Source organism: Lonchura striata, chromosome 4A, assembly GCF_050655825.1.
Source record: "Lonchura striata isolate lonStrDom1 chromosome 4A, ASM5065582v1, whole genome shotgun sequence".
NCBI lineage: Eukaryota > Metazoa > Chordata > Aves > Passeriformes > Estrildidae > Lonchura > Lonchura striata.
The window spans coordinates 16,486,005-16,509,608 of NC_140742.1; the positions used below are offsets into that span (position 1 = coordinate 16,486,005).

Sequence of the window (23,604 nt, forward strand, 5' to 3'; positions counted from 1 at the left end):
TGAGGGTGTGAACTTGAGGCCCCTCCAGATGTGAGTAATGCCGTGACATTTTTAATGGCATTCACCGTGGCTGGTGAGAATTTCTTCACATTTCTCTCCAAGAGTTTTCCCCACACCACTCCTTCCTCATTCTCTTCTCCCCTCCATCCAGTGCATGTTACACACACACAGAAAAGGAAAGACTTCAGGTGAAAAAGATGTTTTTTCCCAAAACCCTGAGGACCTGGTGACTTTCAAGCAGCTGCTTGAAAAGGTTCCTCTAAGGAAGGGAGATCACCCCTCTAGTTCCATTTTGCCCACAGTCCAGGACTGATCCTGATCCTACAGCCGAGGTGTGACCAAGACATGTTCCATGGCATGAATTTTCCAGAAGTCCAGCAGGTTCCCAACAACACTGGAAAGGGATTAGGATGAATGTGGTAGCATTGCAATGTGTTTTGTGAAATACCACAACCAATACCCTTGTTTCTGTGAAGGAATATTTTCAGAACTGCTGGGAATTCCCCACAACATCAGGAGCCTCACTGGATCATCACTTCTCCCAACAAAATGTTTCAAAACCTTTTATGGATTTAAATTTGCTCATTTGAATTTTGTGGGGTTTTTTTTCTCTAGAGAGACCCAAGATCTATGAAAAGGAAACAGATTTTGATAAGGTTGTGAAGGTGGAATTGAGAAGCAAACAGGAAATTCAGTGCACAGCAAGCGGGAATCCTGAGCCCAGGATCGAGTGGAAGTGGCAGCCCTGCAGCCTCACAGACACCCTGTAAGTGACTTCCCTGTGGATGAACATGTTCCTGAACAGCTGGGTATTTCCAGTCTGGTTTACTTTCCACTCCATCCTAATTATCTGAGCTAAAATCACAAGCAGAGTGAAGATCTCCAGGGTTCCGAGCCCAGCTGGCATCTGGTTGTGTTTGTGCACTTTGTGTATTACCTGGATTGTGTTAAATAAGTTTGAAGTGACTAAAGATCTTTGAATTTTCCTTTACCTTGACCAGCAATGCCCCTCTGACTTTCCCTAGCCCTGTTGAATGCTGTGAATATTTAACAAAGGAAAACCAGCAGGATTTGTGGGCAGAGCTAACACACCTTTTGCCCTGCAAGAGCTTCTTCCAGAGATACCTGGTGAAGGCTTGGCTTCCTTAAATCCATATGGGATTCATGGCACTTCCCAAGGGCTGTCTTCACTCGTGCATGCTGGGCTCAGGCTCCTGTGGCAGCCTCCTGTGGTGTCTCTGAAGCTGGGAGAGGGAACTGTGTCTTACTGGGAACCCTTCTGTGATGCAGGCTGAGGTGTGAACACGCAGCAAAGTCACTGCTTGCCAGGGAAAATCAGGATGCCTTTGGAGATTTGCCTAAGGAGACATTCCCTTTGCTCCTGCAGCTTCCTGAGCAGAGGGGTTTGCAGAGAGGGGCCTGGGCTGATGCCCATTGCTTCCCTGGTAGCCCCTGGGCACATGCAGGAGCCTGCACAAGTCTGGCTGTGTCAGCTCCTCCCTGCAGTGAGAGGGATGAAATCAGGTTTTCCACCCATTAAAAAAATGAAGACAGATCTAGAAAGCAAGGGAGAAAATTGCTGGATAGTGCCTTATTTTCTCTACTCATTTATTGCTGTGAATGGCAAGCCATGAGACAGGAAAATCAGGGAGAATCCTTCCCCAGGTGTTCTGTCCAGCACAGGGATGTTTGGGTGATCCAGCCTCAGCTTGGGAGTGACCTGGTGTGCCTGCCCAGGGAGGTATCCTGCAGTTACACTGCTCCTGGGGGAATAACCTCAGGGATTTGATGGCTTTATGGGCACTGCAGGGCAGCAGGAGACACAGGGCTATGCTTGGGAGGGGTTCAACAAGAGCAGGGTGGAAACACCACATGGAAACAGGTTCTGCATCCTCTAGGAAAGCCACAGAGGTGACCCGAAATCTCTTCCAGACCTTTCTGTCTAGGGGGAGAGAATTGGCCATGAGTGCTGAATTCAACCAGATCCAAACCAGTGACCTGGTAGCAAAGGACCTCACATAACCCTTGTTGCAGCTTTTTGGCTCTCTGATCTTATCAATTTAAATACAATCGCAGAGTGGCTCTACCTCTGCTGGCCCCAGGGGCAGCCTTATCTTGCTCCAGCAGAAGCTGGAGGAGGATTCCTGTGGGAAATGACACAGCCCCCATTTCCTTCTGTTGTCTGACTTCCTCTCTCTCTCTCTTTCTCTCCCCCCACTCTGCCTCAGCAGTGCCCTTTGAATCCCTGAGCACCAGCATTGTTCCTTAGAGCTGGGATGTGATTTTACTTCCTCTGAGCTTTTCCCCTTCATCCTTAGGACAGGATTGTGCCTTGCAGGAAGTCCCTCAAGATCTTCTAATTAAGGCCCTTCTGAGAGCTGCAAACCCTCCCCTGGCCCAGGGTGTTGCCCCTGTACTTTGTGTGGCTTTGACAAAGCCAAGGCTGATTTATAGAGGGATTTTTTGCAGCATCAGCCCTTGGTCAGTGCCTGTAAAAGTCCATTTTACCTCCTGAGATCCTGTGATGGGCTCAAAGCCTTTGCATTTTTAGGAATGAGAAGTGCTGTAGTTTTCCTAAGCTGAGGAAGACAGGGAAGTTTTTGGCCCTGGATGGTGCAGCTGGACCTTCCCACATGATGCGTTTCACACTCTGCTCCTTGCCCATTTTCCCAAATGAAGATTGAAAAGTGTCTCCTGTGGAATGTGCAGCATTAAAGCATCTTTCTGCTGTTCTATCCCAGTATTTATCCATTCTACTCCCTCAGCCCACACTTCCTCTTGGAAGCTGAGCACAGGCAGACACTCAGCAACATCCACCTCCCCACAGTTTGGAGTGACTGGCATTTTGAATTTGAAAATATAACTTATATTAGCCAGATAAAACTCACATGATTGAATTAATTGCCTAGTATTTTCCATTTCTAATATTTGCAAAGATTGGGGGGGTTCATTGCTGGTCATGCACTGATTTTGTTTGCCCCTGTCAAGGTGCTTTGTAAATAATTTTGAAATGTTGCAAAGAAGGAATGGAGGATTTTTGCAAAGTAACAGACTCCAGCAGCAACGATTTTTAGGAGTATTTAAGACCTAAGATTATTGTATAAGATTGACATTTTCTCACTCCAGTTCTCCTCCCTGCTTACCTTGAACATCATCTCTGCTTCTCCACCTCCAGATGCAATCCCGAGGGGCCAAAAGTTGTGGTTTGGGAGAACACAGTCATAGGAAACAAGATCAGAAGCATCGAGAACACCCCCATGAGGCAGGGGGATAAACCAAAGGTATGTGTGGGATGGCCTGGGGGTGATGTCAGGGGATGCTCATCCCAGCTCATGGTTCCCAAGCTGCTGAGGGTTCTTTGCATGCTTGGAATTCCCCAGCGCTGGGATCATCCCAGATCTCTGCTCTTTACAAGTGCTGGGGTTTGGGAATGATGTCACCCACCCTATTTAAACTCTCCCAAGACTTCTGGGTCAAAACCTTCTGTGTCTCCCTCAGTCTTGAGAAAGTGTGGGAATGGTTCAGTTCAAAGGGTGCTGTTATGATAAGGACTCTGAGTTAATGAAACACTTGGAGAGTTGTTGGTCCTGCCCCCCTTTGTCCTGCCCTGTTTCCTCTACTCCCAGCAGCAGGAGCTGACCAGGTGTGTGGTCACAGTGCCACAGGTACCTGCTCTGATTGCCAGAGTGTGCAGGTCTCAGGTTGGAGCCACTTCCCGGGAACAATGAAGGAGAGAAAACCTTCCTTGGACACTTCCCAGCCTGCTCCCCCTTCCAAGAGCCCTGGGATCACCCTGCCTGTGTGAACTGCAGAGATCCCACCAGGAATTACCTGTTCAGTGTCCCCCAGGTGCCTGTGGTGGCACTGGCTGATGTTCCACACGTCCAGGCTGGGAATGTGCCGTGGATTCAGGGCCTCCTGGCTCTGCTGGGCTCTGGCTGGGATTTCCTGCTGGACTTGAAGGGTTGCTGGCTGCAGGAGTGTCTTTGCAGCTCCAGGTTTGGAGGTGGATGTTGCAGATGGTTCAGTGTCTGATCCTGCAGGGTGCTGGACGCTGCTGTTCCAATCCTGGTTCACCTCTGAGCATGGGAGAATCCTTGAGTTAGTCCCGTGCTTAAAGTTAAGCACAAAGCTAAAGTGCTCTTCTGGACTGGGTCCAGACTAAATCAGCATCTGGCAGGATCAGTGCCTCAGCCATCTGCTCTTTCTCAGGGAGAATTTCCAGTTCCAAACATAATCCAAACCAGAGCTCTGAAAACATGGAGCTTGGGCTGGGAAGGAGAAAATCAGTGTTTGCCTCTCATTCCTGAGTTTTTCCATTGCTGGGAGTATTTATAAAGTGGATTTATTTAGATTGCATAGTGCCCCTTAAGCTCTGGCTTTAAAGTATTCTTTAAGATTTTTACATCTTCAGTAAAAGCAACCCCCTGAAAGTACTAAGTATTCATAAAAATGGAGGTTGGTAAAATTTACCTTTTTTCTTCTTTTTCTAAATTTCTTAACTTAAAAGAAGAAGCTTCTTCTTTTTATAAGACTTTTTGGTTGCTGCTTGGGCTGACAAGAGCTTTGAGACTCTCAGAGCTATTGTTTGTCTCCATATATATTATATACATATATATATATATATAAAATCAGCTTTTACATATTTCATTATTAAAGTTAGGAGCGACATAATTTTACAATTTATAGTATACTCATTATTTTTCTGCCTGGCTGAAAACACAGTCTGAGGTGCTTCCTATTAATTCTTATGTCCTGATTAAGATTTATTCAAATTAATTTAACTAAATTATAGGGATCTCAGGTTTCACTCCCTGCGTACATTGCAGACAGTTCCTCTCCTTTCCCCTTTCTGAAGTTCAAGACTCTGTGCTAATATTATAGAATATCATTTTTAAAATGTCTCTGAGGAAAAAGTCTTCAGACTTTTCCTAGAATTTTATCAATTGTTATTCCCACCAGGAATGGAATAGACAGGAACCAGCATGTTCCCGCAAGTAATTCACCGCACTGACCAAGGAGATGGAAAAATAAAGATGCTGGAGTCTGAGCTTTCAGGAACTGTGTTAGGAGCCTGGGGTTAGCTGAGGCTGGGGATTTTCCTGTGGGATTTGAGCTGTCCCATGAGCACTGGAGTCTGGGCAGAAGGTGGAATTCATCTGGACTCTAGGATTTGTCAGTACCCAAGAGTTCACCCTTGGGAGCTGAGGCAATAAAAGCCGGTCCAGCCTCATGTGGAAGCTTGCATTAACTGTTTAGAGCTGCTAAAAATATGGAATAACTCCCCTGGAATCACCAGATCCAGAAATTTGCCCAAAGCAAGCTGGCAGGGCAGCAAGCACAGGTTTTTCCAGCAAACCCCTGGTGCTCTTCGATCACATGAAGCTCTTCAGACATCTCCTGACAGAAGTGCCATGTAAAATTGAGCTCTCCTGTCATCATCCTCATCATGATTATTCCATGAGTATTCCACAGATAGAGAAATGAATTTCACCTCCCTGCCTTCCTAAGCCTGAATCTCACTCCTGAGGAAAAGCACGAGGTTATGGTTCAGGTGATGATGCACTGCAGTGAAGTGTTGGTCAAACAGTGGTTGAGGCCGTTGCACTGTGGTAGTTTCATTTTCCCTGGGGTTTGGAGTCCACGTTGAACTTCTCACTTTGGGAGTTAAAGCACTGCATGGCTCCTCTGAATCTGCTTTTTCACACCAGGTGTAACACCCGTGACTGCAGGAATTGCCTGACTTTTCAAGTCACAAGGAGCTAGGTTGCTATTTTATTTTCTTTCCTGTTAGCAAAATAACAAACTGGCCTGAGCTTGGGACCAGCAGAAGGGAATAGCAAGACTCATGCATAATTCAGCTCTCTCTGGGGGGTTCTTTTCATCTCTTTTCTCCCTTTCATGTCTATATGAGAGTGGCCAGGCCACGTGGGTGTTTCTGCTGGTGAAATTCACAACCACTCAAGAAAACTGACCCAAAAAAAGCCAAGTTTAGACCTTCTGAAGGAACAAAAAGTCCCTATTAGAGCAGTGGGATGTGTGTGGTGAGAAATGTGTGAGCAGCTCAGCCAGGCTGTTCAAATCTGTCGCTTCCAGGAGCTTCTCCAGCCCTGTCACACCAGGCTGTGCCAGGGAAGGGGACAGGCACAGGGAGGGGGTTGGGACACAGCAGCCACTCCCTGGGGATCAGCCCAGGTGTGTCAGGCACTGTCCGGGCACAGGAGCACGTGGAACTGTCCTTGGTGGGTCTGCTGAGAGCCTGGCCAGCAGCAGGGACATCAGAACTGGCCCTTTGTCTTTCCTGACCGCCTAAATTCACAACTACTCAAGAAGATTGACCCAAAACTGCCAAGTTTAGACCTCCTGAAGGAACAAAAATAACAAAAAATCTGCAGTCACTGGAGGAGGGAGGTGGTTCTCAGGACCAGCCAGGATTTATCCAGCTGCTCCAGGGGCTGGAGGGTGGTCAGTCCCTCCATCCCACGGTTAACTCCCAGTTAGCCCAGTCCCCAGCCCAGTCCAGCAGCTTTCCTGACCCCCCCCATGCTGCCACCAGCTTTGCTGACTCTGAGGGAGGCACTGGCTGCTCCCCTTTCCCAGGGACAGAACACCCCTGGCAGAGATGGGAGCAAAGCTGGAAGTTCTCAGCCAGCTCCCAGCCTTTCTCCTCACTCATCCTCAGTCCATCCTTTAGCATGTTTTGAGGGAATGAACTCCAGTCGTGGATCAGGACTGTCAGGCTGTGCAAACAAGTGCTGTGGTGTGCCACTCAAGTGGATGGATTAGCAGTGAGGTGACAGCTTTCTGTGCAGGGTCCCTGCTGAAGTTCTGTAATTCCATCTCCCCATAGCCACCTCCAGCCCAGCTCTGCCAGAGTCAGACAGCTGAGAAGTTTTCCACCCACGTTTTGCACTCCTCATCCTCGCCCACAGAGAGCTAACGAAGTGAAAGAAGAAGGATTGTTAACTGAAGCTCTCGGGTGGGGAGGGATTAGACAGAGGGGAGAGAAAGCAAGCAATAGCAAGAGATATCAATTAATGCTGGCTCCAGCTTAAGGAAGGTCTTGTTGCTCTGTCCTTACTACAAGATGTCTTAAAACACTCACAGTGCAGGGCTGGGGAATGTTATTTGGCTGCTTCTAAAATAACTTATTTTTATCAGTTCAGGAACATTACATATGGACTTTAATGAACTATTCCATCAGGAGTTTTCCCAGCAGCAAGCTCTATTTACTTGTCAGAGCTGTTCTTCACAAATCAGTCATTTTATTCCTTTGCTTATTGAGCTTTAAACTTAGTTTATTCTTTCCTAGTAATTATTTATTAGCTAATAATCCCTTCCTTGGGCTCTCAGTATTGGGTGGCCTTTAGGTTAAGTAATAGGAAATGGAGTCCTTCATTCCAAATCCAACCCAGGCAATGCAGCCTGGGATGTGTTTGGTATGCAGTGAGCTCCCAGGATCCCATCCAGCTCCCACTAGGAGATGTCTAGACATGACATGCCAATAATTTGTTATTAATTAGCCTTGTGCCAGCGCTGCCTGCACAGGAGCTGAGGGTGGGACAGCTCCTGTGTCACTGCTGCTCACAGGGCCAGGGAAGCTGGAAACTGCACATTTCCAGGCTGTAAATAGTTCATTGATGGCATTTTCACTGCAGAGACAGAAAGTTGTAAAGCAACTGCAGGTTTCACATCAATCATTATTCAGCTCAGCAGAGAGTGCTGTGCTCTGGGTTTTCTGAGAAGAAGCTGTGGGGTGAGGCCTGCCTTTATCATGGAATCACAGAGGGGTTTGGGCTGTGAGAGACTCAGAGACCCTCTAGTGCTACCCCTGCCATGGCAGGGACACCTTCCCCTGTCCCAGGCTGCTCCAGCCCCATCCAGCCTGGCCTTGGGCACTGCCAGGGATCCAGGGGCTGCCACAGCTGCTCTGGGCACCCTGTGCCAGGGCTGCCCACCCTCCCAGGGGACAATTCCCAATTCCCCAAATCCCATCCATCCCTGCCCTGTGGCAGTGGGAGCCATTCCCTGTGTCCTGTCCCTCCATCCCTTGTCCCCAGCCCCTCTCCAGCTCTCCTGGAGCCCCTCAGGCCCTGCAGGGCTCTGAGCTCTCCCTGGAGCTTCTCCTCTCCAGGGGAGCACCCCCAGCTCTCCCAGCCTGGCTGCAGACCTGGAGCAGCTCTGTGGTCTCCTCTGGACTCACTCCAGCATTTCTCAAGCTTTTCTACCCTGGCTATGATTCCAGGAGTGGAAAATACTTCTCCAGGTGCAGGGACTAAGCACACACAAGGATTATCCCCTCAGAATTTTTCCACTGTCTATTAAAGGTCCCCAGATTCTGGGACTGTTCCGCTGCAGAGTGCAACAGTTTGCACTGTTAATAATGGGGAAAGATCCCTGAGTTTGGGTGCTCAAGTTAAAACCATTTTTTCATTATAGATGGCATTTAGAAGAACAAAATCTTTATCCCAACCTGCCACTGTGACCAAACACACACAGATTTCAAATTTCAGCTACTAAACCAACTTGGATTGGGTTAGTTTGACCACTAAGAACTTTATTTCAGATGTTGGAAAGATAACTGGGCTCCCAGGCTCAGGGATTTGCCCAGGAGCACACAGCTGGATTGAAAGGTTGATAGAAAATTATTCCAAGGATTTGTCTTACAAGAAAATCACTCAAAATCCTGAATTGCCAGCTCTGAGATCAGGTGCAGATCTCTGCTGGGTGCTGTTGGTTTAGAAGTCACAGTCTGGAGGGCTCTGGGAGGTGCCAGCTGTGGGCCCAGGCAGGGAGGTGCCTGATCTCTGGTGCTCAGGTGTGTAAGGAGCTGGGATCCAAGTGCACAACAATAACTGGAGCATCCAAACAAGAAAATTACTTTCTCTCTATTCCCCAGTAGTTTTTTTCCCTCAAGAATTTGTCTCCAGATTGTTTCCCACTGTCATTTACCATCTTTTTCACCTTCATATCTAGACACAACTGAGATTAGCTCCAATGAGGTCTTGGGATAGCTATTTGCTCGGGTTTTTTTGGGGTTTTTTGTTGTTGTTTTTTTTTTTTTTTTTCTCTCTGTTTTCCCACTGCCCTGCCAGACTTTTCCTGAGTTATGGAGTTGGAGATAGCAGCATCTGTCTGTGTGTGTGTTCATGAGCATTTACCTCTGGGCCACCAAGCAGCCTGAGGCATTAGTGTTTAGAAGAGCCACAATGTCACTCCTAACACTTTGGACATGTCCCAAAATGGATATTTTATAATTTTGCCTGGCTCTACAGCGTTACCCTCCACTTCCCAGCTAGAGCTGTCACTTAGGAAGACTAATTGCTGTTAAAAAGCTGTCCAAATGTATCCCCTCCTGTCCTCAGCACGTTCATTTATATTGGCTTTTGCTCTTCCCAAACATGAAATCCTCAGATCCAGCAGCCATGAGGAGAAAGATGTTGGTCCTGATTCAGCAGCAATTCCAAAGTGCTGCTCAGGGCTCTGAGCATGTGCTCCTTCCCAGCCCATGGCACTGGGCCACTGCTCCAGGACCAGCACCAGGAGAAGGAGCAGACTGCTTTTATGGCAGGCTGCTTTTATAGCCAAGGCAGAGCAATTTTCACAACATAAATCACTCAGGACTGCACAGCTCTTTCTGTGCTGGACACCAGAGGGACTTGGCTTTGCTGCTCTCCTTTTTCACCCCTAAATTTGGGGGTTTCCCACTCTTACCATGAAAAGCAAAGACTTTTCCACTCAGCCCTTATTCTGCTGCAAATGCTCACCATTAGAATGTCAAATACACATGGGATCAAAACCTTTGGAACTCATTTCCCTGCAGGATTTAAAGTGCCAGATCTCAGCAAATCTTAAATAACTCAGAAAATTCATCCCACACAGCTCTAGCCACACTCATAGAGCAGCTTTAGGAGGGGTAAAGGAATGTCTTGTGCAAGTTTAGTTTAGGATATTAAAAAGAAAGTCCAGAGATGCTTCTGTGCACTTCAAAGAGCTCTCTGGAGATAAGGACAAAGGGCCAGAGGGTGTTATAAGTTTTGATTCTCAAAGGCCTTAGAGAGGATGGCAAAGAAAGTGATATTTGTTCCAAATGTGAGGGCTCAGAGCTCCTCAGGTGAATGGCTGCAGGGGAAGCAGAGGAATCCTGCAAACACATCTCTGTCGTGGTGGCTCAGGCCCTGTTTTCCAGCTCACACTCCAAAGGAATACAAGGAATAATTAAAGGCATGGTGTGTGGATATTCCTGTGGGAGCCTGAGAGGTTGCACCGTGACAGGGACAGGGCAGTGCCACATGGCAGGGCCTTGGGAGGTTAAAGGAGCACAAGTTCTTAAGGACATGTTTGAGCTCAGCCCCAGGAGTGACAGAACCCCCTTCTTTCCTGATGTGGTGAAGCTCAGGACAAGTGCTCCTTCCTTCTCCACGATCCTCCCATTCTGCATTTGCCAAGTGTTACAGCACTGGAAGCTTCTCCAGAGCTTCTTTCCTCACTGAACGAGTCCTGTGCAGCTCCAAGGAGGGGTTTTGGAATCAAGGGGCTCCCAGCCCAAAGGGGCCACTCATTCCCTCCCTTCTCTGAGGGGAAAATGCTGCAATACTCTTTGTACTACATCCACAGAAATTACCTGCTTCCCATGCAAATGTGGATATTCCCCACATAACCCAGAGTTGAAAAGCAGGAAAGGGAATAGATGGTTGTGGGACTGTGTTGGATGGCTCCTCCAGGCCCTTCACTTCAGCTTTTTGCTTGATGTTGTCACACAAAGACCTTGGCAGTTTCTCAAGAGGACCCTGTTTTTCATGGGTAAGACAGGGAAAAAAATAAAGGGTAAGGTTTAGGAAAGAGGAGGGAAGAGAATTAGCTGGGCTGAGATGACCAGAGACAGAAACCAAGTAGCAGCACTTGTCTGGGACATTTACCCATTATTAACTAGAAATAACTTTCTTAACAGCTTTTCTACCATCACACACACTCTGCCACCCTCAGAGCCATTCCTTGTTTTCTCTTTGTGGGCAGATCGTGAGCACCCTCACCATGGAGGACAGCAGTGCCTCGGGAATCTATTACTGCGTGGCTTCCAACAAGGTGGGCGAGGAGGAGCGGAGCATCGCCTTCTACGTGTCAGGTGAGCAACACCAGCACCTCCCCACAGGCAGGTGCTGCTGCTCTGAGCTCCTTGGGAGGCTCCCGTGGCTGCTGAGTGCTGGTTCAGACTCCTGGTTCACACTCCCTGTGTGCTGTTTTTTGGAGCTTTCCCAATCCAGCAATCCCAGGCTCTTCACCCCACCCAAGGCAGGTTGGGCATGTCCAGGATCAGCCCCAATGGCCCTTTGCCCTTTGCAGCTGCAGCCCTGAGTCCCTCTCTCTGCGCCTTAAAGCAGCACTGGTGACATTTGAGTGCTGTCCTTGGGAAATCTCTGGCCTTTCTGGTGTTCCAGAGGCCTGGAGCCTCTCCCTGAGCCAGGAGAAAGGTTGTTCTCCAAGGAAATCAGCAGCCACACAAAGGTGAGCAAGGCCAGGATGCAGCCCAGTCCGGGGCTGGTGGCACTGTGACACTGGAGCCCTGCCTGGCCTTTGCAGTGCCCTCTGTGCAGGGAGGAGGTTCTCCAAAGAACACAAATCCAAACAAATATCCGCTGAACCTTCCAGCACAGGAATTCTTTAGGAGTGAGATCAAGACCTACATCATGCTTTCAGGAGAGATGGCAGTTCAAAAAGAGAGGAGAGTCCAAGGACAGCCTTGTTCAAGTGTTCACCCAGAACAAACTGAAACATTTCTATGCTCACTTTCTGGATGAGTGGATGTTGGCTGGCAGGATTTGCATCAAAATATCGATTTTTAGAACAAAGAGTGCAGAAGTGTCCTGGAAAGTAAATGTCTGATTCTCACTGCTTGGTTCCTTGCCCACGAGCAAGTTGGGAGGGCATAGCTCACTCATGGCAGGGATCTGCACTCCTGTGCCTCTCCTCCCTCCTGGGTTGACTCCATTGCTCCAAAGGAATCCAGCACCTTTCAAATCCTTTCAGCCAAGAAAGGGCTCACCAAACTTTTCCCATTGGAGTTACACAATGTGCCAACAGAAAAATGCCATCCAACAATAATGAAGCAGGAGCCACACAGGGAAAAGATTTCACCTCCATTAGAGGTGACAGGAGACAGAAGAGGCTTTCAGCCTCCAAAAGATATTTCCTGAAGTCCTAACTCTCATTTACTCAAGGAAATGCCCTTCAAGGTGCATTTTTGGGAGACAGAGCTCAGGTATAAAAGGTCCCCAAGAGTCCAAGGCAGGCTGAAGACCAGCTATTCATTTTACACCTCATCCCTTCCAAGTGTTGAGTGTCCTGCTGGGAATTCTGCCAGCTGCTGTGTCTGGGTGGGTTGTCCAAGTGAACACAGAATTGCCACACTTGGTGACTAAACCCAAAGAAATAAGCCATGAGCTAAGGTCAGATCCACAGTGTTAGATCATCCAATGCACCTTGCACAACTCTGGTTTATTTTAATAATAAAGTTATGTAGGGGTTTTTTCCACCCACGGTGAGCTAATATTTCAAATTTTTTATTTGAAGATCCATCTAGTGATGTTTTGAGACACAAGTGTTTTAATCATGTAGTTTGAATGAGTTAGGAAATTAATCACTGGGTGAAGTTACTGACAGTGGTTATGGTGGGAATGTTCCCATTCACCCAAGCAGAGCAGGAGGTGGACAGGCCTTGGTCAGCCAGATGTATTCCATCCTGGGAAGGAAAACTGGGAGTCTGCACCATTCTGGGAAAGAGGCATATGCTGACCAAGCATGACTGGCTTTTGGAAGTGCTGTGTTTAAAAATAGTGGTGTTTATGGATTAGAAAGGAATGAAAACTTTCTAAATGTGGCTGTCCTGGAGCTAAACTAGGTCATGCTGCAGCAGTGAACAGCAGCAGTGACCTGCTCTGGGCTTCCTCCACAGCAGAGTCCTCTCTGAGTGCTGCTCCAGCAGGGCCAGGCTGTGGGGACAGCTCTGCAGGTTGTCCTCACACCTGGAACAGCTGGAGCAGCTCCAGGTTACTCTGCCCAGGAGTTTTCTCCTGTCTCAGTGTTGAGGGACATCCAGGGACAGCCTGAGAGGTTCCAGGCAGAGGAAGCCCAACAGCACAAGGCTCTGAGCTGGTCACTTCATGGTTTTGAGGAGGTTCATTCTGTGCAGGTTGAACCTCAGGGCTGAGGGCTGGGTAGAGCTTGAGAGCACACAAACAACATGTGAGACTTTGGGGCATCTGGGAAATCTTTGTAGCATTTCACAGCTCTCTGCAAAGCAGCTGCAGTCGTGGCACCCCTCAATTAATTCAGCAATTTGCTGATTTTAAAGACCTGCTCTCCCATTATCTCCTACCAACAAACAAGCTGCTGCTCCCTGAGCTGCTTTCAGACCTTCTGGCTGAATTGGGCTTCACTCACTTTGCCCTGGTAAGAAATCAGAGGATGACACCGAGGCTGAACTCCCTCAAATCCCTGTTCCACTGGGGCAGGGTTGAGATGTTTTTCTAGGACATAGCAGAGTGTTCCAGGGATGCTTCCTCAGGTGTTGTCCAGGCTGTTCTCTGGGGATGAGCTCACTTCAGTCTGATGTTTTCACCACCACCACCTTCATTTCAGAAAAATTAATTTATCCCTGTGGAATAATTGTCAGCAACCATTTTGTTTTTCCACTGCAGAACCCCCACAAAAACTCCCACGGACACCAGAATTAGCACTGGGCTCTATTTTTAAATCATTTCTCTGCCAGCAGAGTTCATTTCATGAAGGGTCAGCAGGGTTTGGAGATCACTCAGAATCCAAACCTTATAAGGGGTCCAGAGTGATGAGAAATCTCATCATGCAGTGACAGCCCCTCCTGCAGATGTCCTGACTGTCACTGTCCTGCTGCAGCCCTCTGCAGTTTCTCCTACAGGGATTTATCCATCGTGTCCTGGCCCAACTCTTACTCCAGGATTTTTGTTTTGTCCAATCCAATCAAGATCTGACCCTGCCTGCCTTTCCCACCCCTGCTCTGACTCCCGAGTTCCCATTTAAGCCTTGGGTGAGGCATCAGATGCTCAGAGATGTCATTGTCCACCTCCAGCTCCAAAGGACATTCCAAGCAGGCTGCAAACTCCCCAGTGCAGGGAAGAGCTGCCCTGGTGTCTCCTGCAGGGATTCTCTGCCATGGACAAGTGTCATTTAATGTCATTTAATGTCTAATCTCTGCTCTGCACCTTGGAAAGGGCAGCTCAACAGAGCTGCATGTCCAGAGTAAATAAAATTCCAGCCTTTGTCTGACTGCATTACATTCAGCAAAGTGGGATCCCACCCATCTGAAAACTCAGAATGTCCTGGGAATATAAATGAATTATGAGAAGAATAACAAATAATAACCATAGCCCTTTCTTCAGGGGTTTATCTGATTGCCAAAACAACTGAGAAAAATGGAGTTAAAGATTTCTACCCGAAAGAAAATATTGCATTTCCAGCAGGAGATAAAAATCTGCTCTCAGATAGCAGAACAATGGATGAAGTGGGCTGTTCTAGGATTTTGTGCCACTCCAAACTGCTCATTCCCAAGGTGTTGACAGGATTCCTGACAAACACCACTGTTGCAGATAGAGGGGCTCCCCCTTCCCTCCATCCCTATTCCTGGTGGCAACCCCCCTGCCAGGCCCAGGGCTGGAATTTGGGTAAGAGCAGAAGTTTTGAATTACACAGATTATTGTGCAAAGCACAGGAAATGAAAAACAATTAATTCCTTGTAAATACAAATGGAGCCAGCCTTGCCTTTGATTTATGCTGCCTTTTTACCTCCCCCCAATGGCTCTTTTCCCTCTTTTGCCACGGAATCCCACACGGTGGAGAGGGAAATTCGCAGCTAGTACGCTGTAACACAACACCAGAGACAAATGTTTGGTGACTGCTGATAAAAAGGAAAAGGCCTCGTGGTGCATTCTTTCAGCCAACTTATTAGGAGCCTTCTAAAACACAGTATCTGTTCAGAGAAAGGAAGTTAATCACTGCTCAGGTTCAGGATTATGTAAGCAAAGCTGTCTGAGAGATGAACTGACTTGAAATGTAACTCCAAACTGCACTCACTCCCCTGATAATCCAGGTAGGAGGAGAAAAGAGAGAGGAGCGCATGAAAAGATAGAGCAGAGCAACTTCTTTTTCCTCTCTTTTTCCTTCCACTGCAATGAAAATTAATGAATATTCTATTGGAGCTGAAAGAGCTGCTTGAAAGGCAAACAAGATGGGAGAGAATAGCACAGGTTCTGGCTAAAAATATTCAAAATGCTAAATAAAAAATATCAGGAGAAGGAATGATAAGAAAAACAAGCCAGGTCTCTGCTCCCAGAATGTTAAGTTGGTAGAAAAAAAAAGAAACCCTGGCAACTTTCAAGTCCCGCAACAAAACAAAACTATGGAGCATCCTTCAAGGCTCAGAGCTTGGGAATGGACACATCCCATTTATTGGAAATTTGCACCAAAATGCTGCAGCCGAAGCTGTGCCATGCCCAAAGCAGGCTTATCCCAAGGGATGCTGCACTTGTTCCATGTCTTGGCTGGAGAGATTCAGATGTGAAATGCTGCTGGAGCCACAGCCCAGTGTTTTCACTGGCTCTCAGTTTGCCCGTGTGGTGAGGTCTGGCTGGCCTCAGACATTCCCCCCGTGTTGAGAAGCAGGATTTGGACATGTTGGCAGCACAGGACATCTGGAGGGAGCAGTGTCACACACACAGCTGGCACCAGGAGAGAGCAACTGAGCCTAACAATACCCTGCAGAGAGCAAACTGCAACTCCAGCACAAGGAAAGAAGAGAAAAATAACAATTTCCACAGCTGTGACCTGAGGGGGTCTCTTCTCTTTTTGGATCTTTTGTGAAGTATTTCTGGTGCCAGTCTTTAAAAACCATGAAGCAAAAGCTCATGGGTTCTACTCCAGATGACTTGGGAAGAAGAGAGACTTTTTAATCATATCTGAAAGCTCCTCCAGGGCTCTGTATTTTATAGAATATGTGCTTTATTATAAGGCAGATTGGTTGTTTCAGCAGCCTCTATTTCTGCTCAGCTGTAGCTTCTGCAGAACTTTCTGCAGTGGGAGCCCCTGGCCAGATTCCAGGTGGGATTTGCAGATGGCAAGTGCAGTGCACACTTGTTCTGCTTTAACTCCTGGCCCTCTCAAAGTCCCAGCCTGCTCATCCTGGCTTGAGGAAGCATCTCACCAACAGCTTGGCACTGAATCATCTCTCAGATTTAGGGCAAACCTGTTCCTGTTCAGAAGGTGGCCCAGAGTGAGCCCTCCCAAGGGTCCCATCCCTGGTAACGTTGATAAGAGGCTCCTCACAACACTCAGTTGCTTGAAAATCCGGACTGAACAGACAGCAGAATAATTCCAGATCACTGTAGGAATCCATGAATTTACAGTCAGGTGGATAGACCCCTAAAATTAACAAAACCCAAAGGCAATAAAGTATCTTCCAGCCCCAATTTACTTGCAGGTCTCTGGCAGCTACTGCAGGGCAGGCTCTGGCCTTCCACTTAGTTTTTCTTGTTTTCAAATGGATTCAGTTCACCACTTCAGGAAAATTTGTTTTAATTTTTTTTTTTTTCTGCAATGAATAGTTACTAAAAATGTAGCAAGAAACAGCTCACTTGTTCATGGCTAGGTCAGAGTCATGACTCAGAGCATTTCTCTGCTAAATATAAGGTCCTCAAGGACTTAAACATCATTAGATCAGTTAATCCACCAGTGATCAAGTAAATATCCAGCATTCACATATGATGAAAATAAATATTGGCACAGTTGGAATAAGAGAGAGTTGAGGAGACTCTTCAGTGGGGAGGAAGGTGTTGCTGCAGAGGGATGGGAATGGGTTTCTTTATTCCTCTGCAATTAATACTTTCCAGCCCTGATTGTGGAAAGGGAAGAGCTCACAAACACACTTATCTACTTGGATAGAAACAGCTCCTGATTAAACTCTCTCAGTCCATTAACTCCTTCTATTTATAAGCTTTCAACTCATTACTTGGAGGTGGGCTGATTTGGAATGCTGAGGGCTGGACTAGCACAGGTTAGCACCGGGCAGTGAGAGGAACTTTCACTTCCCTAACTCCCAGCTCCAGTGCCTGTTCCCACATTTCCATGACAGAGGGAGCTGGGGGTGCTCAGCCTGGAGAAAAGGAGACTCAGGGGTGACCTTGTCACTGTACAGCTCCTGAAAGGTGGCTGTGCTCACGTGGGGTTGGGCTGTTCCTCCAGGAACTGGCAGAACCAGAGGACACAGTCTCAAGCTGCACCAAGGGAAATATAAGTTGGATATTAAGAAAAATTTTTGATGGAAAGAGTGATGAAGTTGTGGAATGTTCTGCCCAGGGAGGTGGTGGAGTCCCCATCCCTGGGTGTGTTTAAACAAGCCTGGATGTGGCACTGGGTGCCAGGGTTGAGTTGAGGTGTTGGGGCTGGGGTGGACTCGATGATCTTGAAGATCTCTTCCAACCCAGTCCTTCTGTGAATTTTGTGACTGTGCCTCATTAAACCTGGCTTCTTCCATTACTGCTGGAAATTTGACCCTCAAGTAACAGCCTGTCAAAGATCTTCTCAGCTAGGATTTGATTCCAAACATGCTTTCCTTTCCTCCTAGATGTGCCCTCTGGGTTGCAAACATCCTCCCAAGTCACAGCCATCGTGGGGAATGACGTCCAGCTGACCTGCCGGGCCTCCAAGTACATTTACACCCACCTGGCCTGGTACTACCCCTCCTCAGAGCCAGCTCCCAGCCACTCTGTGGTCAGGAAAATGGACAGATATTCCATCTCTTTGACCCTGCTCATTCCCAACGTCACGAGGGAGCAGAGTGGCCTCTACAAGTGCAGAGCCCAGAACCAGCAGAACAGCACGGACACGCTGGAGCAGCAGAGCCAGCTCCTGGTCAGAGGTACGTGCCAGGGCAGAGAGGCACTGGGACATGTCCTAACACAAACCTTGTGTCCTGCTCTACTTTGGTTTTGTCATTTGCTCTGTGTAGATCGACAGCCTGACATGGAGAACACTCACCCAGCCACTGCTGGGTTTGGATAAAATATTTGAGATCACGTAAAAGTGATTTTAGCAGCATTTATCTTCCCAGCTGCATGCTGGGTGCAGATTTAAAGTTGGCTGAGGACAAAAAGCATCACCCACCATTTACTGGCAGCACAACTGTAACTTGGGATGCTCACCTCATATCTGTATGTCTTGGTACCCACTCTCAGCTGCCAGGATGAGATACCTGAATAGACTTGGACCCAACAGATCCCAAATGTCCCTCGGCAAGTGTAAAATCAAGTGACATGTGCTATTTATTCTGGGTAAGAGGGATGTACTTTGTTATAACAATTATTTTCTTACTTATACCCAAGCCCCCAACTCTTTCATTTCACTGAGATCCTCCACACTGGTTCTGTTGGCTGTGGGAATACAAAGGGCAGGACACTTCTGCCAGTAGAAGTCACTGAAAATTAGTGAAATTTCTTCTGCTTCAGAATGAAGAAGGTGGGTGATCATCTCTAAACCTCTTCAGAAGAGGAGGCTGCTGGCATGGGGAATGGATAGATTTATTAACCACCTTCCAGTGGTGAAGAAAACAAAAGCACAGAACTGGAGTGGAACTGAGACACACAGCAGCAAGTCAGGGAGCTGGAGCCAGAGTGCTTCAGAAGCTGAATTAGCCAAGGATTTTCAGACTGGCTTCTCTGGCTCAGGAGGCACTGCAGGGTTTGTGAGCTCTCAGTGCTGCCTTCAGCCCTGGAGTGAACGAGCACATTCCCTGTCAGCCTCCCAGCCCCTTCCCTCCACACACAGACCCAGCCACAGCCCTGACTCCAGACTGGGAGGTGATTTATCTCCAGGCACACACAAACATCTCCCTTTTCCTGAGGCAGAGAGGAAGGGAAGGAGTCTCACTCAGGTATTGGGCAGTGATAATGGCTTGGCTGGTCCCCACAGCACCAGGGCCACCTGTGAGCATCACCTGCTGTGAGGCACCGGCCTTGCTCTGCTCTCTGCATTCAGGCACTTCCCTTTCCTCTCCCCTGGCAGATATTTTTATTCAGCCAGTCAGATTCCCACCTACACACACACCTACACAGCACAGCTATGGGAAAAACACAGCTAGACTGTGAATACATCCATGGAGAACTGGAATTAGGATCACGTTCTTGTGAGGATGACTGGGGTCTGTCATTTGTCTGGCACATGTCAGGCAATTCTTGTGGAGAACACAGATGGAAATGCCCCTCCAAACCAGCTTTCCTTCCCCTATTCAAACATTTTATATGTTCTAATGCCTCTCATCTTCTGTCCTCACTGCAAGTTTGGGGTATATTTTATGCTGTGTTTGTGATTTTATTAATTGCTGTCCTGCACTCTTTATAAATGAACATAAAGTGAGTATTACCATAGTTTGAAGTAAGGAGAAAACTGCACTCCTGATGGAGGATAAAGAATCTTTAGAACTGTTTCCTCTTTTCCCCCCTCCTTTCTCCTTTTTGCCTTCACTCTGCATGTGCACCACCCACTCCCTGTCCTTTGTTTTCTTCAGAGGATGAGGAGTTGGAGCTGCAGCCAAACCTAAGCTCAGGCAGTGTGAAAATAAAGCAAACAAGCTCACCCACTCCTCCCAGAACCTTTGGGGGGATTTTTGATCGACTGATCAACCAAACCTTTGCCACATCCAGCCCAGAGAGGCCGTGGAAGGAGGGGAGGTGAGGGAAGGGCCCCCCAAACCTGACTAGGGGCTCTTTTATTTGTGGCTGCAGAGAAGGCGGCACCGTTTGTGATCCAGAACCTCACGGACCTGGAGGTCAACATCAGTGGTAAGATCCTGCTGGAGTGCAAGGTCAGTGGGACTCCAGAGCCACAGGTCACCTGGAGGAAGAATGGCTACCCCATCTCAGCAGCATCAGGTGAGGTCCTGCTGCCCAGAATTGTTTGGAATGTGGGATAATGGACTGGCAGGGCCACCATGACACAGCACCTACAACTGTGCCCATGACTCAGGCACACACACACAAATCCAAGGATGCCAGGGCACTGCAGGGGTCTCCAGCTTGGACTTTGAGGTCAGAGGAAGCTACTGTGTGCAGAGCCAGCCCAGCACACATTGGGATAGCACTGGGAAATCAGGGAGTGCTGCTCAGGCTGCTTGTGTGGGACCAGAGTCTGGGCACAAAACTGAGCCACAGGGTGCACCTGGGTCTGACAACACAGGCCTGAACTCTCAGCTGTCCTGGCCACGATAAACTGCAGCAAAGTCACCTGGCAGAGGGGTTCAGGGGTTCAGGTGTGTGAAATGTCCTTTATTTCCCACAGCACAGTGATGGGAATGGGCTCTCAGCTCTGTGGGATAGAGCCACCATGGGCAGGGAGCCTCAGCTGAACCTGCAGCCCCTCACCTGAGCCCAGGTGCCTCCCCAGCTCTGTGCCATAGAATCAGGGGATGTGCTGAGCTGGAAGGGACCCACAGGATCATCCAGCCCAGCCCCTGGCTCTGCTCAGACCCCGCAACAATCCCACCCACCATCCTTGGCAGCGCTGTCCAAAGGCTCCTGCAGCTCTGGCAGCCTCAGGGCTGTGTCCATTCCCTGGGGAGCCTGGGCAGTGCCAGCACCCTCTGGGGGCAGAACCTTTCCTGATACCCAACCTAACTCTGCCCTGGCTCAGCTTCAACCCTTCCCTGGGTGCTGTCCCTGTCACAGGGAGCAGAGACTGGAGCTGTCCCTCAGGAGGATGCTGAAGAGTGCACTGAGGCCTCCCCTCAGTCTCCTCCAGCTGAACAAACCAGGTGCCCTCAGCCCCTCCTCATAAAACCCCTCCAGATCCTTCCTCATCCTCGTGGCCTCCTTTGGATGCTCTCCAATGGTTTCAAGTCTGTTCTATATTCTTGTGCTTGAAACTGCACTGGAGATGAGGTTGCCCCAGTACAGAGCTATGTCCTGAGTCCTCCCATAAATCATGGAAAATCCCATGTCCATAGCTGGTCCTGTGACTTTAATTTTGCAACTTGGACTAGGTAGGAAATCTAGGATCATCCATAATTCAGATCAGAATGTTCTGAGAGAAACTCTTTATAGTTACTGAAATTTTATAAATAATTCTAGAGGGACAAGCATGTAACTCATCCAACCAATGGAAACATAAATAAAATATTTGGAAGAAACACCTCAGGGTAAATATTTCAGCACAGTGCATGGCAAGTTGTGTGCAGTACTCTTGTTAACAACAATGGGATTCACAGGCAGAACACCCAGAAATTCAAAATGTCCTTCCCTTTTGGATTGCAAGCCTGACCCATTTCCCTGTTTCTTCCACAATCATCCCTCAGTGAAACAGAAGAACTCTCAGTGCAGTACCACCAACCAGGAAAAATGAAATTGGGAAAATTAAACGTAGAGAATTCTCTCATAGGTCATATCTAGGCAACCTCTCTATTCCCACTGCACCTGGCTGCCTGTGAATCCAGGATTGCTTCACACCATTATTTTTCCAAGAAGTGCCTAACTTCTGTTCCACGTTCCCCATGTTAGAAGTCTCATCCCTTCCCACAGCCTTCAGTAATTCCACTGAGTTCCCATTTTTCCAAGTGTATCTTCCTGCTATCAGACACAAATCCTGCATCCCTTTGCTAACTTCTGGATTAATTTCCAGGCTCTACCCACTCTAAATCAACAGCCATATTTACTGTTGTTTAAATGATGCCAAATAATATCCAGGTATTGAAGTGGAAAAAAAAGTCAGAGAAAGTTTGCCAGACCAGGAGGAGCCCAGGGTTAAAATGTGTCCTCACACCAGAGCCTGAATGGATGGGAGCTCACCTTCAGCTTTGTCTCCTAAAACCATTTTTGGCAGGCAGATTATTGTGCCAACATTAACCAAAATGCCTTGAAACAGGAATTTCCATGGAAAACAACACCCTGGTGATTGAGAGAGTGAAGAAGGACGATGAGGGGCTCTACGAGTGCCAAGCCTCCAACGACCTGGGCCAGGACAGCACATCAGCCTTCATCAAAATCCAAGGTGAGCCCGAGCTGAGGGCACAATGCCAGTGGGCTCACTCAGGGACTTTGGACACATTTCCAACCTGGTTGTACATTGACCTGCAGGTTCTGAGGAGAAATCCAACATTGAGGTGATCATTCTGGTGTGCACAGGGCTGGCTGCCACGCTCTTCTGGCTCCTCCTGACCCTCTTCATTCGCAAACTGAGAAAGGTGAGAGAGCTCCCACCCTGCACGGAGGCTGGGATCTGCCTCAGCTCAGTGTAACTGCAGAGTTTAGGGACAAATGTTTGGGGCAGATGGTAGAAAAACTGGGTAAAATGTCCCTGTAAAATTGAGTCCTGGATTTGTGTTGACTTCTTCAGAGAACCCTTGCACTTGTGAGGTTTCCAGCCAGTTCTGTGGAACCATAAAATCTGGCTCCTCCCTCTTTATGAGTCAAACTGGCTTGTGAGAATACCAAAAAGTACCCTAAATCCTCTAAAATGAGGGTTTGATTTCAGCACTTGACTCTAAAGGATATTAAAGAAAGATCCCAGGCTGTCTGCTCTAGAAATGAGTTCAAACCACACAGCTGATTTTATCTCCTTGCTCTTTTTTCACCTCCCTTTTGTGACTTAAAAAGTAAACTTGCAGTAAAGTTTCAAGGAATTTAGGTCGGTTTTGCTGAAACAAACAGCAAACAAGAAAGGCAATCAGCTCTCTGCTCTGCTCTCACCAAACTGCAGTCTCAGTGCTGATCTTCAATATTTGAGTAAAATTTCCCCTCCTCTTGCAAACACAGGGATTAAATTCACATTTTCATCCTTAACCTCAGTTTAACAGAGCAGTGGATAACACTGAATTTTCTTTTACAATTCACTCTTGTGCAATTCTGCTCAAAGAACCCACCTAGGCAAAATTTCTCACTTTAGCAGCATCAGAAATAGCAATTTCCAGCAATTTTAAATTGCAATAAGTTGCAGCTATGAAGTGGAGAACTGTAGAGAATCTACACTGCAGAACAAAACATGGTGACAATGCCTAAATATGCAGGAGGAAGTGCAGCTCCTGCTGTTCCATGGAAAATCAGTGATTTCCTTTGGCTAATCCAGGTAGATTTTGTGTTTCCCAGCATCAATCACTGCCTCTTCTCAAGAGCCACACACAAACATTTGTGTCTCAGCTGTAGAACAGGAGCAGGAAGCTGCAGTGATGCATTCCTGGCTCAGAATAAAAGTGCCTGGAAGGCAGGGAACTCCCCAGGCTGCCAGACAGCTCCCTCCCTTTGGAATTGCAGCGTAAATCCCCTGAATAATCTCTCCCCACCCTGTTTGTAGCCCGATGCCACAGATATTAAAACAGGATACCTGTCAATTATCATGGACCCAGAGGAGATGCCCCTTGACGAGCAGTGTGACCGCCTGCCCTACGACAGCAGTAAATGGGAGTTCCCCAGGGACAGGCTGCGCCTGGGTGAGTGCTTTGGGGTCACAGCTGGGGGGAAAGATGATCCCAAATGCTTCCCAGTGGCAGTGGAGATGTTGGATAACCCAGCAGGAGCTTGTCACAGTGCCAGGGTA

The 23,604-nt window shown here is 47.9% G+C and overlaps 2 protein-coding genes across 4 annotated transcripts in view; one reads left to right on the top strand and one right to left on the bottom strand.

Moving 5' to 3' along the window:
- Positions 1-8,148, bottom strand: part of C4AH8orf48 (chromosome 4A C8orf48 homolog) — a 429,052-nt gene extending 420,904 nt beyond the window's left edge. Inside the window, exon 1 of the mRNA XM_085570820.1 lies at positions 7,959-8,148. The gene's annotated coding sequence lies outside the window, so the exon portion shown is untranslated. The remainder of the gene's footprint in view (positions 1-7,958) is intronic.
- Positions 1-23,604, top strand: part of LOC110467886 (vascular endothelial growth factor receptor kdr-like) — a 124,613-nt gene that overhangs the window by 68,150 nt on the left and 32,859 nt on the right. For all 3 annotated transcript variants that reach the window (XM_077786582.2, XM_077786581.2, XM_085570745.1), the window contains exons 10-17: positions 616-766; positions 3,176-3,281; positions 11,017-11,125; positions 17,651-17,944; positions 19,806-19,952; positions 21,937-22,062; positions 22,149-22,255; positions 23,362-23,497. In XM_077786582.2, coding sequence (XP_077642708.2) covers positions 616-766; positions 3,176-3,281; positions 11,017-11,125; positions 17,651-17,944; positions 19,806-19,952; positions 21,937-22,062; positions 22,149-22,255; positions 23,362-23,497 — 1,176 coding nt within the window. The remainder of the gene's footprint in view (positions 1-615; positions 767-3,175; positions 3,282-11,016; positions 11,126-17,650; positions 17,945-19,805; positions 19,953-21,936; positions 22,063-22,148; positions 22,256-23,361; positions 23,498-23,604) is intronic.